The sequence below is a fragment of the Hemibagrus wyckioides genome, linkage group LG29 (genome assembly GCF_019097595.1).
Source record: "Hemibagrus wyckioides isolate EC202008001 linkage group LG29, SWU_Hwy_1.0, whole genome shotgun sequence".
Taxonomy (NCBI): domain Eukaryota; kingdom Metazoa; phylum Chordata; class Actinopteri; order Siluriformes; family Bagridae; genus Hemibagrus; species Hemibagrus wyckioides.
Genome location: NC_080738.1, coordinates 11,573,291 through 11,587,924, shown reverse-complemented (window position 1 = coordinate 11,587,924; position 14,634 = coordinate 11,573,291). Strand labels below are relative to the sequence as shown.

General features: G+C 35.0%; 2 protein-coding genes across 2 annotated transcripts in view; both read right to left on the bottom strand.

The window, feature by feature from the left end:
* Positions 1-14,634, bottom strand: part of LOC131348973 (fucolectin-like) — a 46,475-nt gene that overhangs the window by 4,754 nt on the left and 27,087 nt on the right. The window lies entirely within an intron of this gene.
* Positions 10,625-13,326, bottom strand: LOC131348970 (fucolectin-like). Its single transcript, XM_058384230.1, has 8 exons — positions 13,256-13,326; positions 13,083-13,122; positions 12,876-12,920; positions 12,487-12,766; positions 11,800-11,939; positions 11,615-11,706; positions 11,184-11,267; positions 10,625-10,921 (listed from the first exon to the last, which is right to left on the bottom strand). The coding sequence occupies exons 1-7, from the start codon at positions 13,265-13,267 to the stop codon at positions 11,190-11,192; spliced, it is 687 nt and encodes a 228-aa protein (XP_058240213.1). The 5' UTR covers positions 13,268-13,326; the 3' UTR covers positions 10,625-10,921; positions 11,184-11,189.

The following is a 14,634-nucleotide window of genomic DNA, read 5'->3' as shown; positions in this document are numbered from 1 at the left end:
ATGCAACCTTTCTGCTGAGTTTTCTCTTTTTATGGTACATTTATTTTCACTGGTACTATGGGCAGGATACATTCTTCATTATTTGCCTTAGTAACGCCTTTGGTTTCAAGTTCTGTTGATGAAAAGGCACTTGCGACCTCACTGGTGACTTCACTCTTTCCATCTGTAATTTAGTGTGATTACTTAGGTGACCTTGAGTGTGGCAGAGACCTTTTGACTTCAGGAGCTTAATTTCTCTCTTTAGTAGTGTGAATTTCTATCTTCCTTGCATCAGCTGGTGTGACGGAACTAGGTCTCTTCTTTCAACAAGCTTGAACACTCTGTTCTCCAATAGGAAAGACACTTTTAGCAAAACTGTAACTTTTAGGGACAGTATTCATCTTGGAATTCAGCTTTCCTTTTGAGTTAAAATCCAAGATTTCTCAGAATAGTGGATCATTTGCAACATTTGCTTGCCAATTATAAAGTTCTATCCGTCCCCTCTTTTATCTCAACGGCTTGATTTCTGCTCTACAGTTTATGGGGAAGTTTTGAGACAATTTCCATGTTATTGGATTGTTTATCTCATCTATGAATTCCATGTCATTTGTCATATTCCTACGCACTATCAGAGGTTGAGTGTACGCATATAATGCTTTCGTATGTTATGCTCTGATTCACCTGCTTTTTATTCAGGCTGTGGTAATCTGCAACTCATCTCTATTGTGTTTCTAAAGTAGCCTTCTAGCCTCCTGGTAGCTTTTCAGTTCGCATATGCTCACAACTGCAAACCAGGTCACAAGGTTTTCCACTTGTGAGCAGTTCAATAAACCTCTAGCTTGCCTATGTAAACCTCTCATTCATTGTTCGAAGCTGTGATATGAGCTTGTTGCTCTAACCTGCTCTTTCCTTTGCCTCTTCCAGTGTAATTTTCCTGCCTCCTGCTTCACCAATGTACTGGCATTCTGTGCCAGTGGATTATTTGAACTGTGCTTTGCAGATTTGCCACCCTTCAGTGCCAGTTTATCATAATTAATGTGCTTCACCAATTTAATGATGTTCAGTGCCTGTGGCTTTGATGAACTGTGCTTTGCAGATTCACTAGCATTCTGTGTCAGTGGATGATTTAAACAATGAACTGTCTGTGTAAGTGCATAATTGTCTGTGATCTGAAATCATGCAAACTGTTTAATACTGTTCGCTGAGGCTCATTCATTGCCTGCTCACTTTGATCTGATTACAACATTACTGACTATGTTTTTCCCTTCATTGAAGTCTTTTAAATTAGAACTTGATCCCGGTATTCTGACAACATGGATGTGCATGTAACTTTAACGTCATGTACCAAACAATATTCTCAATTTAAAGTTTGCGAAGCTTGGACATTTTTGTTCATCATGATCCACAAGCCTAGTCAATCTGAAATTTGGTATAGTGCATATACACTACTTACAAAAAGTTAAGGATAATTGGCTTTTTGGTGAAATTTATGGAACATGTAAAAAGTTCACGCTACAGTGATATATCATGAAAGTAGGGCATTTAAGTAGAAGCATGCAATGGTGATTTCCTCATCTCAAACAATTTATTGAAACAAAAGCCAACAACAGTGGTGGGTATACCACAACAAAAAATGTCAACGTCTCAATAATTTGTCATGTGCCCTTGACCATCAATTACAGCTTGACAACAATGTCTCATGCTGTTCACAAGTCAACTTCTTATCTGCTGAGGCATGGCATTCCACTCTTCTTAAGGACGGCCCCTTAAGTCATTGAGGTTCTGGGGTGCAGGGTTATGAGCCTCTACATGGTGACTCATAGAAAACCTATGGGATTCAGGTCTGGAGAAAGTGCAGGCCACTCCATTTGAGGTACTCCAGCCTCCAGCAGCCGTTCCCTAATGATGCGACCTCGATGAGATGGAGCATTGTCGTCTATGAAGATGAAATTAGGCCTGTGTTGTTCATGCAGGGCCACAATGACTGGATTAATGATGATCTTGGGTGCCTCTCACCTCCCTTAAATATGCCTGGAGTTGAGTGGCATCCATCATCCGGTTCTGCAGGGCACTGTTCACAATGAAGCGGTCATCAACGTGGGATGTGGCCAAAGGATGTCCACTTCTATGCCTTTCTGTGACTCTTCCAGTCTCTCTGTATCTCTGTCGCACCCTGCTGATGACACTCTGTGACACTCTAAGCTCAGTGGCCACTTTCCTCTGAGAACATCCAGTTTGAATCCTTGCAATGGCGAGGTACTGTTGATCAACTGTTAGGTGTCGTCTTGGTCTCATGATGTGATAATGTGAACAGCATGATGAAGAGGACTGTTTAAATACCAATTCTAATTGAACCAGAAAATGTATTGGTCGATTCATGGATCAAACACCAGTTGTGAATTTTGCCATTAAGCACCTTGTTAGAGAACAGCAAGTTATGTGTAGCCCTCTCCTGCTAACCAGCTCGAATATCTGGTAGGTCTAGGAAAAATTCAACAAAAAAAAAAGAGGGAGAGTTACATCTCAACTTGTAATGCATGGTTACGATTATGCAGTAAACATTTAAAAGTAACACTGGGCCTCAGATATCAGAAATGTAGTGTATATAATTTTGTATTCAAGGCAAGGAAGTGACTGTGTCGATTTCACATAATGCAGACTCCAAACTTCTGATGTGAATTAATTGACTAATTACCCATTATGTTCCTTTCACATGAAAAATGCAGAAGGAAAATATAGTTAACAATATTTACATTTATTAAATGCTTTCTCTTTTAACTTTTTTCCTTTTCTGTAATTAACTCGCTTTATGGCGAATGACCAAATGCACAGGTTGAAAAAAAACCCCAACAACCAACAATTCAGACAGATAATCGTAAAACCAAAGATTTGCAACAAAATAATATACTCAGAAAACAAAACAACAAACAAAATATATATATCGTTTAATCCCCCCCCAAAAAAAATAAAAAAAATAATAATAATAAAGTTGTAACCCCAAAATAAAGTTTACCCAGCTTTTACCCAGGAATTAAGTCACTCATGGGCGCGCAATGTTGGAGCTCATGAATGTGCAGCAGTTATAAAAGTAATTCCGAATCCAGGAAAATAGTGAAGTTCACGAAAACAATAGCAATTCCTAAGACCAGTTCAAATGTGCAGCAAATCCAAACATCCTTGACGTTTATTCGCCAAACAGCACTTGTCAATATCCTTGCTAATCTTCCGCTCATGAAGCAAAGAGGCCTGGTGCGCAAAAAATCGTCCCGTCTTCTTGTGTATTGTTACTCACTCAGTCTTACTGCGTGGCTAAAACTCCACAAGAAGTTTATGTTTATGTCCTCAGGTCAAACAAACACGCTGTTAATCCATAAGTTAAACAAAACAGGTTTTGTTTTTAAAACTTGGATGCACAATAAACCAAAACGCGCACATCGTCTCTCCTTCTTAATTGCATCTCCATCCACTCCTCACATAGTTCCGCACATACAATTTCCGGAATTATCCTGTACACTCTTATTGGTTAAACAATCATTGCTAGTTTTTTCTTCATGCAAACCAATTACAAGGAATTCTAGAAAAGAACATTAACAATAAAGAACAACACACTTTTAATAAGTCCATAATATGTCCATTATGATAGGCCACTACATATGCAAAAGGTACTGAAACACTGAACAGAAGGTCAAATTAAGTTCACCTGTAAAGGTTATAGTGCATTTTAGGTGCATCCTGAAATTTCACCCGAAAGCTGAATATCCTTACTTTTTGTGAGTAGTATATATGCAAACTTGGGCTGCACGGTTATGACAAAAATCATAATTGTCGATAATTCCATTGAAATTGTAATTGCGATTATTATTTACGATTATCACAATTTATTTGTGATACAGTGGTATTTTGAATAGCTTTATACCATTGTTTGAAGCAGCATGCCATATTTTATATAAAAATTTAAAAAAGCTGAAAACATTCTTCCTGAAAAACTTAAGACTCAAATGTCAAATATACATTGCTTTGCATTGCTTTGGTTTCTTTAAATAAAAAAAATAATAATTAAAAAGGAAAAATATGCATGGTATAAATAATATTATACTAAAAATAAAATTAATTTATGAATCTAGGATTGTCACAGGGGCTCCCACCGCTACCTCACAACCACGCCCTTCATCACCGGAGTTCTGACACTTTCACCTGACACTCATTATCACTCACTGTATTTATCACCCTCTCACCACACGAACAGCGGCTAGTATTAACGTTACTTCTGTTATGTTCATGCCTTCCACCCAAGTGCCATGCACTGCTAGCTGCTGCTCCTGCACCGACTCACTTTGTTTGGATTACTCATCATGCTCTCACCATCAAGTCGTTCAGATAAGCCTATTTAAATTACGTTTCAGTTTGCCTTTTGTTTGCACCGTGTGTTGTTCAATAAAGCAAGATCACATTACTCACCATCTGCTCTCCGGTCTCTGTTCCTGGGTCCAGTGTGACAAGGATAAGTAAATGCGGGAGGGGATGACATATCTCTTATCCAGTGCGTTTATAAGTATTTTAAACCCCGCTCTGGAAACGGTATTAATCGACGCCAGGTCTTTTGGAATGAAATGCATTTCAGTTATCTCCATTTGTCTTGGAGAAGCTGTCGGATACGGAGAAGCACAAAACAACAACATCGTGATAGAAGTCTTGTTGCTTTTTTCCACGTTAAAACTGGTCACTCTGTGACCGAATTTTAAATGATTAAATTACACTGAACAAAATTATAAATGCAACACTTTTGTTTTTGCCCCCATTTTTCATGAGCTGAACTCAAAGATCTAAGACTTTTTCTATGTACACAAAAGGCCTATTTCTCTCAAATATTGTTCACAAATCTGTCTAAATCTGTGTTAGTGAGCACTTCTCCTTTGCCGAGGTAATCCATCCACCTCACAGGTGTGGCATAACAAAAGATACTGATTAGACAGCATGAAAATTGCACAGGTGTGCCTTAGGCTGGCCACAATAAAAGGCCACTCTTAGATTGATTGATAGATAGCACAGAGATACCGTGACGAGATCCTGAGGCCCAGTGTTGTGCCATTCATCCACGACCATCACCTCATGTTGCAGCATGATAATGCACGGCCCCATGTTGCAAGGATCTGTACACAATTCCTCGAAGCTGAAAACATCCCAGTTCTTGCATGAAAAAAAAAGCATAAGCCTCTGTGAATTCTCTATTTTCTGTTCAAATATAAAGTTAACAGCTGCAGATTTAAGTGGAATAGCCGAGTGAGGAAGCAATGTAGCATTCACCAAAGATTCTGACTTTTTCTGTGCACAACCAATTATATCAAATAGCAAATATATACTGTATTAAGTTACATTTATTTCTGCTGTGATAACTCAGGTGACCTTGAGTGAGGCAGCCAAAGCAGAAACACGATTTATCAAGTTTTTCCATTTCTCCATAGCTGAAACATGACAGGAGAGCTGCTATTTCAAACATATGAACTGCATACAATAATATGTAACAATAATTACTTCTTATATGCATTATTAATACATACAAACATAATGTATTCTCAACTTAATGGACTGTTACGGTTGTTTTTATGTATACATTTTAACTTACTAGCTCTTCAGGGTGCCATCTGCATTTTGTTAAATACAGGAACGTCTATGAAACTCACACATTTGTAACTGATAAACCGTTGTTACATTATTCACAAAAATGTTATATTTGTTTTTCGCTCAAATACATTGCATCATAATCACTGACTACAAGAACACATTGTCTCCATCATTAGCATGAAGTGTGTGATTAGCACGTGCAGTGCACAGGCTGAGCTCAGTGCAAACTTTTATACATCCGAAAACAACAACATGTATTCGCCCCTTAAAGGATAACATTTGCATTCCTCAAAACTTCAACACATTAAGAATGCATTCTTGTTACATTTACATGCAATATTTTCTGAGCTGCACGCCCCCTCCCCAAACAGGTGAACACTTCCCAAAGAAAACAATCAGTCATTTAGGCTGAGCAGGGAATATTAATCGTCACAGATCAGACACTATAAAATGCATTCAAAAACTACATTCTCCTGTTTTCAATTCAGTGTTACGTTAATATAATTTATTTTCTACTTTTCTTACTTTTTCACACTTATTAATTCATTTTTGCAGCCACCACAAGTACACCCTAAATGGCACTCATTCACACTTAGGGGCAATTCAGCATAACGAATCCACTGGTATGTTTTGGGGAGGTAGGAGGGAACCAGGGAACCTGGAGGAAACCCACACAAACATAGAATAAAAATTTATGCCAGTGAGCAAAACCTCATTCCTACATGATCTTAGCATTCTCTTTGTTTTACACATGCTTCCAAGCACACCCCTTGTTCTGTTTGGTTCTTAACATTTAAGATGGCTGGGAAGTGACAAACTATAACTTGGTTACAAAACAAGCAGTTCTTATAGTCAGGCTAATTTGAGTGTTTTATTTTCCATTATGTTACAAAGAAATTCTCATTCTTCCAGAAAAGCTACTGAATACATCTATTCAATTATATTTGTGTGAGAAAAAAATATATATATGAAGATAGTATAGTCCTACCATAAAATATAGCTATTACATTAAATTCAAAACTAGACCTCACTATGCTAAACCAAACAGTTAAGATAATATTTTAAATACACCAATCCATCACATGGTATATAGGAATAAAAATAATCTTTTATAAATACATTTTAAGAAATAAACTTTAATTCTGAGCTTTAAGTATACAGTATATAATCAGCTAATAAGTAGTTCCACATGCTACACCCAATCCTCACTCTTTTGTTTATGTGTCTTTTTCTTCTGCTTCTTCTCAAAAAAGTTGTGCTTAAGGTATATCTACCTACTGCAAGTCAGAATGACAAAAATCTTGACCGTCATATCCATCCATCCATTTTCTATACACGCTTTATTCCTAATTAGGGTCACAGGGATCTGCTGCAGTTAGCACTAACTGCTTGTGTCCCAGCACACATTGGGCAAAAGGTACACCCAGTCCATCGCAGGGCCACATATAGACAGACAACCACACTCACTCCTATGGGCAATTTACCAATCAATCTACCAATCTACATGTTTTTGGACTGTGGGAGGAAACCCACACAGACATGTGGAGAACATGCAAGCTCCACACAGAAAAGCCCCTGCCTGTTCGAACCCGGGAATCGAACCAAGGACCTTTAAGCCACCGTGCTGCCCGACAGTCATATCACTCAGGTAAAATAAATAAATCAGTTAAAATTGGCAAACCTGGCAACCTGACTGTCGTGTCCTGTCCTCAGCATTTAAAACGGTGTCCCTATAGAGGCAACTACAACGCTTCACCACTAAAGTGTATAAACAACACACTGTTCAACCATGTTTTCCATTTCTCACACACACACACACACACACAGACAGACACAGACACTGACTGTACTGAAATTGATCTCTGTATCTAAATGCTAAACTCTAAACTTTTTTCCTGCAACCTTTTTTTTTCTCAGGTAAATTTTTAGTCACTAACTGATTGAATAAGGCACATACACAGAAATCATTTTTAATGTATACTTTTTGTATTCAATGTCTCTTCGCTTCCTCTTTTAACTTTTGAACTGCATTGCAATATGCATGAAAACCTTTTCACATGTTCTAAAAAAAAAGTTAATATAACAAACACAATTTACAGTTTTCCTTGTTAGCACTTTGTCCGATTCACAAACAGAATGAATCATCTGCATCATCTTACATTAAAAAATTAATATACATACCAAATATGTGGAAAATAAGAATGTTTGTGACTTAACTAATGCAATGAAACAGTTCAGGCATATATTTAAAGAAAGAATTACAAGGATGGATAAGATAAAGGAACAGCTGAAATATGGCTCGCTTCATCATGAGCTGGAGCGCAAGTGACGTCAGCAACCATTGATGCACAACTATATATATATATATATATATATATATATATATATATATATATATATATAATATTTAGTTTACATGGCTGAACATGCTATGCATTATGCATAATAATAATAATAATAATAATAATAATAATAAATGCATAATAAATAAATAAATAAATAATTGTGAATATTAAAAAAAAATCTAAATTATCAGAAATATTTACAGAAATAATCCATCAAACCATCAACTTAATTATTTGAGTGGGTTAAACATGCAGATCATATTCAAGTATATAATAAAACTATATTAAATAAGATTCAGTGATTTTCAAGAAACATTTAAAAAGTTTTTCCAGTGCATTTCTACAAATAGAGTGGCGTACCAATAAAAATGAGTGTTGGAGTATTATTAGTGTTATTATTATTAAGTAGTAGTGGTAGTAGTAGTATTGCAACATATTGCAAAGTACCAAGACGATTGTGCTGAAAACATTTCTTATAAGTGCAGTTGGTGTTTTGTAGTATAGTACTGGTTATTATTTCCCATAGTAGTTGCAAATGAATGCCATAAATAAATACTTATTATTTAATCACATAAACTCTTTTCAAAATTAATATTACTTTCAATATCAAAGATTTCCCCCCTTTTTAAACAAATAGAGTAATAACATGTAAATAACATGGCTCTTTTTTAGAGCCATGGGACCTTATGTAAATTTAAAATTATTCATTGCAAAATATGATTGTTCGATATTGACATTAAGTTCACAAAAAATAGTTTATTCACTTGGTTTAACCTACAGTATGGCATAGGCTGTGTAAATAAATGTTACTAATAATATAACACAAAACTCTTAGCCCCCTTAATTTTGTCAAAGTAGCTCTCAGAGGGAAAAAGGTTTGAGGCCCCTGATATAAATAAATCAAACTGATGAAGAGTTAATTTCGTTCATTTCATGCAAACAGTGGTGTTTCATTCTTAAATCTGATTCATCTCAGTTTTCTAATAATCTGCTCATTCTATGTTATCCTTTCTTAAATAAAAACAAAAAAAAAACCCAAATCTTTTACAGCGAAGGCAAACACTCCACATTAATGAAAGTAAAACTGTCTTTGACATAGTGAAGTTTTTTGTAGGAGAAGATGTTTCTTTAAAAGTCTTTATTAGACTGAACAAGTCTGATAGGTATTTAAAAAAAGATTTAAAAACTCATTCTTAGATTATTGCAACAAATGCAAACACTAGATTTTATTTTCAACTACACTTGAAATCAGAGTTTACCTTAAAAAAAGAGAGAAGGGAGTTTCACTTAATGTTTAGGAGTATGTAGTTTATTGAAAAGATAAATACAGTTTGTTCTTAATACATGGCAAGTAAATGACATTAGGTGACCTGTGTTCTCTATCAATCAGTACCTATGAAAGAGGAAACTCAAGAGTGTATAAATGAGTATTTGAAGCATTACATGCTGATATTGTTTGCTTGTTCGTTGTTGTACTTCCACTGTCAGTCTGATAAAAATGGTGAGGATGTGATCATTGTGTGATATATTGAGATGACTAAATTGTCTTAAGCCAGTTAGCCCAAAATTGAATTTCATGTTTTTCATGGTGTAGTGGCAACATCTGCTGTTTAGAAGTCTATAATGGAAAATAGAATACATATCCTTGTTTCAGTTTCTTCCTGGAAACCCCAATAGGAATAGACTAGGCACAAGGAACACCCTGAAGGGCATTTATTCACACAAATGAGAACTTTAGCATAGCCAGTCTGCCTACCAGATGCCTCACCTTAGAAGAGATGTTGTTCATCACTCTTCAAACTTTTACTATTATCAAACTAGCTTATAGACTCCAGACCAAAATAATGAGAATTCTTTTTGAGAATAAATCTACTTTTTGAAAATTAATCTACTTTTTTTTTAGTTCTAAATTATTAGATCAATTCAATATCTTTCATGGAAATAATTTAACTATTTCTAAAGCTGATTTGTATATTTTAGAGGACTTTTTGTAGTCGTGGTGGTTGTTTACATACTGGTAAACAAAAAAAGTATATGCTCAAGATCATGTATGGGATAGGCTGACTTTAATATCTAGTTATGTCAACATTTGCATGAGAAATATTCCTCCTTTTCAGTAATTGGGTTATGCAGGTGATCAAGTTTTCGTGACAAAACAGCTTGTCAGTTACATTTATGCCAAACACCACCCAACACACACCCCCACACACACAAACAAAATGCTAGATACCAAACTTGTAATGAATACCTTAAAAATATATTACCCTATCCAGTTATACAAATTGCAGAGGTCAGTTTAGATTTGGCTAAATATGTGATACAATGTTGAAACATACAGGTTGAAACAACTCAGTGTTTGGTTTTATGAGATTATAAACAATCAGTCCTTATAATAATGATAAATGAGATGCTGGATTGATCTGAGCAGTGATAATCAGAGTAAAACAACTACTCAAGTCAGTATTAAATGGTTTTGTTTTTTACAGTGGAGTAATAAGAAGAAATCCCAAGATTCTTATAAAATGTGAAATATTTGTGTCTTTGAATGAAATGCTCTGAAAAAGGATTATTTGTAAAAGTTGTAGATGTACAATGTACATGTAATGTAATGTATTACATGGAAATAAGTGTTTAAATAAATAAATAAATAAATAAATAAATAAAAAATAAATAAATAAATAGTAGACATATATCATATGCCAGGGAGTAAAACCTCATTCCTAATTTTTTTTTGCACAATCTTTGTTTTAAACATTTTTTCCAAACATACCCAAGTTCATCAAGATTGTGATGATTGTTTGGTTATCAACACTTCTAATTGGGAGGGAGGTGACAAGGGTTCTGAGTGTTGTAATCGGTGTCCTGGCAATATTACATGCTGATGATTTAAAAAAAGGTAATTTATAAAGTTCATAATAATTAGGGTTGTATAAAGTGTCTTCTTTTTCTGAATATTTAAGATGATTTTCTGCCACCTGTAATTCAAAATGACAAAGGTAAACTTTCATATCACTCAGATGAAATAAATAAGTTTGTTAGTTTATTTATATAAGTAAATAAATAAATAAATAAATAAATAAATAAATAAATAAATAAATAAATAAATAAATAAATAAGCAATCGTCAACCTGTTCTTAGGCAAAAAATTAAAGAAATATCACAAGCAATTTAGGTGTATTTTATACAAATCACTTTCATAATAATACACTTTTTAGATTATTTTCTAAGTTTCCTTACCTTTTTTTAAGTTTTAGTTTCCAGTTTTGGTTCCTTTGTACAATGAACCTGAAATTCTGGTGACCTCAGATTGACAGATTTCATCTGTGGAGAAAAATTTGTGTTATTTGCTGTGCAGTACTTTATTTATAGTACACATAGTAGACACACATAAATAGTTCACATAATATACATAATACACTTAATACACTTGAATGCTAGTTTGTATGCCACTGGTATGTGTGTATCAGGTGCAGCGGTAGCAAATGGTTGGGTTATTGCTGGGTTGAGAAATAGTTTGGCTAACAGTAATACCCTTTTCTTCTAATAAAAGAGGGGTGACAAGCTGTGTAGTGCAACAGGGACAACAATACATAATGAGCAATGAGTGTAGCTACAAAGTATGTGTACCTAACAAACTGACAACTGAGTACGTTCTCACAAACACACACCTTTCGAAGAATATCGTCCGTCAGAGTAGCATTGCTGAGATCCTCGCTGCTGTTAAACTTTAATCTCAGAAATGCCTTCTTAGTAACACGAACTACAAAAGAAGGTAACAGTGTTGATACTGAGTGATTGCTGTAAAACATATTTTGAGTCTGAATTTAAATAAAATAGAATATAAAAGTGGAACCTCCAGCTCCATAGACTTCCACTTCACAGAGAGTGAGGTACTGAATAATGTTAGGGTGGACGATATTCACATAACGGCCCTGCATATTGCAAGTGTAATTTGCAGAGACACCAGCAGGGATGCTAGGGATAACGACACATCTATAGAAAGAAACAACAACAAAAAAACAACATAGGGGTAATGTATTAACTCACTGTAAAATATTGAGATAATTCCAAAGTTAATAATGCTTTATAACCCACTACCCTAAAATTGATTCTTTTCATACCAGAGTGTGCAGAATATTGTAATTTTTAGTGACACATTATACTTATTACTCAAGTTTATAGTCAGACTTAATTTTGTGGAACAGCTGTGTAACATGTTATTCCTTTTATTCCTTATTATAGAAGCTATAGACAGTTGTTACTCTTTCTGAGGTAAAAAGACAAAAATGCAACCCTTCCACTTCTTCACAGAGTGAGAGAACCTGTCTAGGAATGTATATTTCAGTTACAAGTCCACATTACATTATGAGCAGTTTTAGTGGAAGGTTATAATGCCGTAATAAAATTGCAAATTCAAACAATTTTTAAGCAAATTAAAACAGCTTACCTGCAGCAAGCTTTATAAGCAAGGATTAATAAAGCTTTATAAATAAGTTCTCTTTTATGCTGATATTTATGTAAATGTATTTTAATTTTTCACCTGGGGTTATTGTTCCCATTGTTGATTAAGGAATTGCCAATGTGGATCTCAGCACCATTTATCCGTTCTGGACAGCAGTTGCCTCTGTTAGTGACGATTACAATGCTAATGTCATACACTGCCAACAAATCCACTCTCCACCATGGATTATAATCAGCATTTGTATGTGAACATGGGTAGGAAAACGAGCTAGATTCTCTGTGACCATCAATAGCTAAGGAAGCATATCTGTTATCATATACGGAAGATTGTGTTGCTATTCCTTTTAAGGCCACATTAACTGGGAGAAGAAGAAAATAAATAAACAAATAAATAAACAAACAAACAAACAAACAAACAAATATATATATATATTTATATATACATGCGTACACATATAATATTCATACCTTGCTGATTGGTCAGTATCCACTTCATTGAGAAAATGTATATCCCTGTGCAAAAATTAATATTTGAATATTATACATATGATCACCTGCCAGCTTAGGAGGAGACACAATAGAAATAACATCTGACAGGTATTTTAAAAATATAATAAAAATAATAATAATAGTATAGTTTTTCAAATCTTTCTGCTACTTTAAACCAGTGTTTACCTAAAAAAAGAAGCATGGGCCTCTGTGAATTCTCCATTTTCTGTTCAAATTGAAAGATAATAACATCAGATTTACAACCAAACTCAAGGACAATCAATTGTATGAAATGCATCAAATAGCAAATATATAATGTATTAAGCCAAATAAATGCATTGTGTAGAAAGATTTCTTACCTTGCTTGACATATATCACAATGTCATCTCTTTGTTGCTTTTAAATCCTTATCTGTCCACTGGTGATTCACAAAATGATAATGTTGATTATTTTAAAGGCAAATGCACTTTTATTTCCACAAATGCAAATTGGGTTGACTCAGTCGACAGCCTATAAAGTTTTAAAACACATGATGGTTTTATATATATATATATATAAACAAACACCTTGCTGATGAGAGGACAGAAGAGAATGGCCATACTGGTTTGAGCTGACAGAAAGGATACAGTAACAATAATTCTATATATCTGGTGAGCAGAATGGCATCTTGGATCATACAACATGTCAAAGGGAATGTGGACATGCTGCAACCAAATTATGGCCACTCCTGTTTGCTAGCCAAGGACAGAAATCTGAGGCTACGGAGAGCATGAACTCACTGAAACTGTACAAACATTGGCTGGTCTGATGAATCATAACTGTGACATGTAGATGATTAAAAAACTCATTAATCTTAACACCATGAATTTTACCCTGCTGCTGCAGGTGAAAAATATTTTCTTTCAGTTATGGGATGCAATTATGTCAACATTGGCAAGTATCTCAAAGGAATGTTTCCAGTACCTTGTGGAATTCATGGCATGAGGAATTCAGGCAGGTCTGAAAGCAAGTATGGTGTTCTAAATAAAATGACTAGTTAACGTATTTATAGAAATAAAATCTTACATTCCAAGTTCTTAGAATAATGCAAATTTTATACAAAATACGACTATAGAACATTTTGTGCATGTGAATGTGGAGGGGTGAAGACAGGTGTCTATTGTGCTTCCTAAGCAGGTCACAAGTTCAACATTAAGTGGAAAATGGTGTGTTGAAGGCATATGAGGCATAATGTCCTCAGGTCTTTGGGCAGAGCAACAACATGGTCACCTGATGTCAGTGATCTCAAACAGTTGTTATTTAACAGTTGCCCCTTATCAAATTTAAGAAAAAAAAGTAAAAAAAGAATGGCACTTTTTCACACTTAGGTGCAATTTAGCATAGCCAGTCCACAAATAGGCATGTTTGGGGGGTGGGGGGGTGGGGATGGGGTTGACCAGAGAACCCAGAGGAAAACACATGTCAGATGCATCTAAATAGGGTGTCGGAACTCAGAGCCCCCTCCGAGTGGACATATCACAGGGTGGAATTTTCGATTGTGTCTGTTTCTCTTAGCTTTCCATAATCTTACCCAATGAATTCAACAAACTATAAAAACTTAGCCAAAATAAAGGAGATCTCAGTCAGCAGATGAGAAGAAGCAGGTCTCTTTATTCAGCCATACAGTCAACAACATGCATTTCTGAAGAGAGCAGCTGGTCTGAAAACCCCGAAAAATTCCCCTCTAATTTAAATATTT